At 47.7% G+C, this 6,000-nt stretch overlaps 1 protein-coding gene across 1 annotated transcript in view; it reads left to right on the top strand.

Annotated features, from left to right (window-relative positions):
- The first annotated feature begins 1,135 nt into the window (after window positions 1–1,135).
- LOC128329962 (motor neuron and pancreas homeobox 1-like) overlaps window positions 1,136–6,000 on the top strand; it is a 21,896-nt gene continuing 17,031 nt past the window's right edge. Inside the window, exon 1 of the mRNA XM_053261984.1 lies at window positions 1,136–1,583. Coding sequence (XP_053117959.1) covers window positions 1,136–1,583 — 448 coding nt within the window. The remainder of the gene's footprint in view (window positions 1,584–6,000) is intronic.

Genomic DNA, 6,000 nt, shown 5'->3' with positions numbered 1-6,000 from the left:
GGCTGCTGGCATCTTCAGGACTGTTGTCCAGTCCTGGTGGTGGTGCTTGTGAGATTGGGGGGAATCTGCCTCCTAATTTGGAGTGGGGTTTCCAGAGGCCAGTTGGAAGATAGTGGTTTTCTTCTGGCCTCCAGACCTGTAAGCGACATGTACATCATACTGGAAATGCGTTATTTGTTATGGAAACAGCTTCTGAAGCTGTAGGCAAGCTTACAGGCCACACACGACTGTCCATCATCAGGAACATGCTTTTACGATGTTATATGCTGCTGCTTTTCATTGTGTTATATTGTGTTCTTTAAATTCTGTTGTAAGCCGCCATAAATTCATATATGAAGAATGGCGGCATATAAACCCTTGAAAGAAAGTCGGGGGAGGGAAAGAAAGAATATGCACGGTAGAAAGGGCGGGATCTAGGTCCGTCTCGCTGCCTTGCCGCAAGGCCAACCCGCTGGAAAATAAATATGTATCCACTTCCCACCTAGCCAGACAAGAAGACCACAGGCCATAGCGGAGAATGAGCAGCACCCTCGGTTCTGCTCAGTGAAGAAGGCTGTGACGACAGCCTGATGGTTCTCAAGCCAACAAACACCCATTTCCTGTCTTTATTCCCTGGGAGAAGCAGGGGCTGTGCCAAACGGTGTCTTCGAAGCGGATTGAACCCTCGCTCCCTCCCTCGGGTAGCCTCCAGCTTACTCCAGCCCTGCCCCCAGAAGGGTGTGATATTTCCTGCCTAGAGCCGCAATTCCTGAGATGGAAGATGATGGCGCAGCGGTGTGAACAAAGGGGATGGGAGCCAATGGACAGGTGGGGAGGAGATTTCAAACAGTCGCCTCGCGTGTCGGGCGAGATCGGAGGCGGGAGGGAAAGGAGGAGCATCTGAAGAAGCCGTAGGACCAGCGGCTAAAGAGGAGGGGGTGAGCGGGGTGCCCAGGCAGGCAGGCAGGTGCGCGGCGGAGCCGAAGCCTTCCCCAGCCCATCTCCCCTGGAGGAGGTGTTTTCGAAGAAAGCTGCCCCGCCAAGTTCGATCGCCCCGAGGCAGCGCTCCTGTGGCCGGGACTAGTGCAGAGGAAGCAGGGCGGCTCTGGGGGGCAAAGGGGGCCCGCAACGAGCGCGGGAGCCAGAGCCAGCCACGATGCAGAAGGCCCTGGAAAAGTCCCAGAACTTCCGGATCGACGCCCTCCTAGCTGAGGAGCCCCCCAGGCCTGTGCCGAGCGCCTCCCCCGAGAGCTCCGCGGGGAGTCCCGGCTCTTGCGCGCGGACTGAGACGCCCTCTCCTCCGGTCGCGCCTCCCAGCCTGGCTCCTCTGCCACCGCCCGCCGCCGCCTTCATCCCCAAGCCAGGCTTGTTGAACTTGCCCCCGCCGCCAGGGCTGGGCGCCCTTCCCGCCATGTACCCGCCCCCTCTCTACCCTCTCCCGGCTTTGACCGGCCAACACCCTGCTTTCCCCTACGCCGCCGGCTTCCCCCACCTGCCTCAGCCGAGCCCAGAGCATCTGAAGGCGGCCGCGGTAGCCGGCTCCCTCCCGCTGGAGCACTGGATTCGAGCCGGAATCATGGCCCCCCGCTTCCACGACTTTCAAGGTAAGAACCCAGCTCCGGGTATCCGGAAGGAAGCCGTGCGCCCTGGGCGCATGGCTAGGAGCTGTCCAGGGCGCAAGGCTTTTGAATGGTCTCCAGCCAGGGAGGGAGCTACCCTCTCACCCCAAAAGGGAACCCCCAGGAAGATCTGGTCCAGATAATCTAGACTGGGGAGAAGGCATGCCATCTTGGTGTCGCTTTGACTTCCTCGCCGGCTGCCACGAACACGTTCTTCTTTGTAGTCAGCAACAAGTAGCAGTCTCTATATCTGGATAGTGCAGGCTGGAATTCACAGGCGGGGATGATCTCTTTTTGGAATGTGATTTAAGCGCTGTTAGAAACGCAGAAAAATCTGAAACTAAACCAGACTCCTTCAGATGAGGGCGGTCGGGTGGGGGGTGGGATGAAAAAAATGCTTGGATTCTTGGTGTATATCTTCTCCTCCTCCCCACTTATCCAAACTGACCTCCTGCACTTTCCATCAGAGGTTACGTGTTCTCACCACGCAGCAGTACCAGCTGATATTGTAGTAGTCTATGTGTGTTCATGAAAATGTGTGTGTGTGTGAAGATGGGTCTTCATGCAACCAAGCTCCTTTCACTATAGGGTCTGCGTTGCGCCGGTCTCCAGACATTTACTGCCAGATCCTATGCCGTAACCCTCGCCTCGTGCAAACTGAAACCTAACTCAGATCTGCATCTAGCAGTCAGTGATTAATCTAACAAGTCTGCAAAAACTTTCGCTCATTCCGTTTTAAAACTGTTAGCAAGGAAGTAGTCGAGGGCTTTTCCACATGCCCACCTCCCTCTCTCTCAACTTGTTTTACTTACCTATATCCAGTCTGAAGAATAATTCTAGAAATCTAGAAAGGTTCACTATTCTCTGACTTCTTAGGTGATCCTAAAAACGGCATTTATTTTACATTCCCCTTGCTAAAGGACCAATATGGCTATCTACTATTTCGACGGGTTCTGTCGGGTTAGTCTTCCTCTTGGCAACCTTCTAAGACGAACTGAATATGTACACCACTCATCACCCTTTGGATTACACATGTTGCTCGGAACAATTTTTCCCTCTCTCTCTGTGTGTATACACATATACATATACACATATACATACACACATACACACACAAACATATACACACACCTCCACCGACTAATCAGCAATCGGTTATTTTGAGAAACCGTTGCAAAATAAGACACATTTTAGTACTCAGAAGAGCAGCTGCAAATATAGCTAAGAAAAGAATAATAACGCATTTTGTAATATTTCCCCACCACATCCCCTCGCAGTTAAACAGACGGGCCTTACATAGGAAAGTAATTTAAACAACGGTTCATGGTGCCATTGAAATAAATGGGACGTGGGGTCATCATAAAGGTGACAAGGTTTGGAGTGCCAGACCCTAAAAAGTGGCACTCCATTTCCGATTTCAAGAAAAGAGGATGAGATTCACAGCAGTCTTCAAAAACCTGCCTTTAGATATAATGTGCATTAATCTGCGGGAAGGGAAAACCCAGCTATGTTAAGAGTATTTGGTGTAGCTCACAACAGTAGTAGGAGTATTAACACAGGAGAGCGGCCCACTCCTTTTTCAAACAAAGGAATTCGACCCCTAACCTATTTAATTGTTCCTGACTCAAGTCCCTGTGCGTAAAACTAGCCAACCGGCCTGAAAGTCTCACAAAGGGTGGTGGCAGACCTGCGTCTCGACTACCTCCGACTGAATGCTCCCTCATACAAAACAAAAAAACAGCCGCCACATAGAACACTATAGGCCCATTCACATGTTATGTTCAACACCCTTACCACGAGTGTAAAGTGTACACAGGTACACATCTGTGCACAGGTAGAGTCATTCATATTTTGTATACAGGTACAGAAGTACACTTCCTATCTGCACCATGCATCTGAAGGTTCACTTTTAAAATGAACACAGGTACAGTCATTCACACAAACACAAGTAGGAGCGTGCAGCATAATGTCTGAATCCAGCTTATATATTAGGGAGAAGGACTTTAGCCTACACGTCTCCCTATCCTGTTAGTTTTCTATGTGCAGGATTTTTTTCTTAAATGGAGGGGCTTTCCATCAGGTGAACCCCCCCTACCTGCAATCTGAAGTGGTACAGTCCAGACACAGGTTTACATCTATGGTTTGTGATCATAGGTGTTCCGGAGGTCTGAAAGGTGGGTGGGGTGAGGGACTGTCCCCTGCCTCCTCTAGGACCTCCCTCGGTTTGAAGCACATTTACATGAAGGTAATAATCCGATCCATCCTAGATGTTTCAGGTGCAAGCAAGTCTCAAGGTTTTCATGTCTATGGGACGTGCTTGAATCCCAGCGGAAAGCTCTTAGAATCCAAATTAAAGCAAGCTGCTCTTTTACTCTTTGGTGGTAGTGGGCCTTCGAATGACGACGAAGTAGGCAGAGGTAAAGATATTGAAACTGACCAAAGCAAAGGCTCCGTGCTGCAGGCAGAATTCACCTGTCCATGTGCATCACACACACGCACTGTGATCTCGCCCACGCCCAGGTTCGGCTCGGTCAACTCTCCGGCGACGAGACCTGAGCTAAACTGCATTTCGGCTCTGCCCATGGGTTTTCCCACGTCAGTCACTCGACCCCAAACAGGGGAAGTTGTAAAAGATTTTGAACTTTAATCTGCCCCACAGTCTCCCGGTGCTTTTGCCGGAATCGGAGGAGATAGCTACAGTTAATTGGTTACCAGTTGGAGGTTTGGGCGGTGTGTGTGTGTGGGCGGGGGGAGACATGATTTCTTGCTATCTCGTCGGTTATAGCCGCTAGACTCATCCAGGAAATGAGCGCCTAGTTGTAACTAGTGATAACAACATTCTGAAATGCAACGAAGGGACGCTTTTGCAAGTGTGTGTGTTTTATGTCTTTATTGAGTTACTTGACCTGCTTTCAGCCCAACTGATCATCAAAAAGGCTTATAGCAGTAAAACATAATAATGAAAATAGAAAGAGTAAACAAACAAATAAGAATTTTGTGGGTGTCAGAGAGAGAGAGAGAGAAAGAAACTTTTTGTTTTCATGAGCAACTTTTAAAACGTCGAGATGCCTTTCGCAGTCTGATTGTTTGCAGTAATCTCTCATCAAAGGGGGTCTGTTTTTAGACGGAAACTAAATATGTCACAATTCATATTCCAGAATGCCTGATATGTTAGATTGCCAAAGAAAATGGTGTTTGTGTATGTGTGTGTATCAGAGAGAGAGAGATGTCGAATCTCGCAATCTTAAAAATATTAAAATGCCATTTGAAAACAACACAGACAGGCTGCAAAATGTTGGCAACAATAATAACAAATTAGAAAACTATGGCATTAAAAAACCTATTTAGATTTTAAACAATGGTGGGAAGGGGGGGAGGAGATCAGTCAGCTGCATATTCATTGTTGAATATTTAGTGGATTAATAACCATCTCGACAGCTAATACACTGATTACTATTCGCATCCGGGTGTCTCAGCGTGGTATTCTGAGGGTATTTAATGAACTGAACTGTTTCTTACTCTTGTCAGTTACCTACTTCGTACTATGAGGGGGAAGAGCTCCACTTTCATGCTCATGTATTTCTCCCACTACCCTGCCCCGATAACTTATTTTTAGATTTGTAAATACAGACCTTTAAAATAAAAACAAAGCAGGATTTTGTCTGTAAGTAATTGACGATTAGTCAGTATAGGAAGAAACTGATCCGCTGACCGCTGTCTCAACCTTTTATCTCTTATTCATTCTCCTCTTCTGCTACAATTCCTTTACATGTACAAGCTTATTTTCCTGAGGAAAATGACAATTTCAAATCCGTGTGTGCACGCGCTTGTGTGTGTGGGAAAACTGCCTGGAAATCTTCTTTCGGGCTATTAAATAAACCCGGATTTTTGTTGCCTGGCGTTTTGTGAAATTTTGAAACAATAAGAACAAGAAATAACTAAGGCTTGGAGAGGGGCTGTAACTCAGTGGTAGACCACCCCAGGTGCAATCCTGGGGTCTCCAAGTGTTGCTACGTCAGTGTTTTGTTCTTAATTATCGGAATATATGAGTTCCTAAAAAAAAAAAAAAGATTTCTTAATTATCTGAATATATGAGTTCCTAAAAAAAAAAAGAAAGCTTATTGACCAAATTGTCAGCAGAAATACAGACTAGTAAAACATTATATAAGACTACAAACTGTACACACTAATCAGACAGCATGGTACACAAAGTGAGGCTGCTGCTACCAGTAAGTGTTGACGGTACTGAGCTAGAAAAGCCAATGGTCTGACTCTTCCCTTAGGTGCTTAAGGATAGTGGCAGCAAGTGGATTAGGGGGGCTGCCAGGTATGAATTCTTGCAAGTTCCATCTCTAGCGCCTGAGCTGCGTATGAAAGACTGCAAAGAGCCGCCTCACCTGAA

Source organism: Hemicordylus capensis, chromosome 1 (genome assembly GCF_027244095.1).
Source record: "Hemicordylus capensis ecotype Gifberg chromosome 1, rHemCap1.1.pri, whole genome shotgun sequence".
Taxonomy (NCBI): Eukaryota; Metazoa; Chordata; class Lepidosauria; order Squamata; family Cordylidae; genus Hemicordylus; species Hemicordylus capensis.
This window is presented reverse-complemented; position numbering and strand designations above follow the sequence as displayed.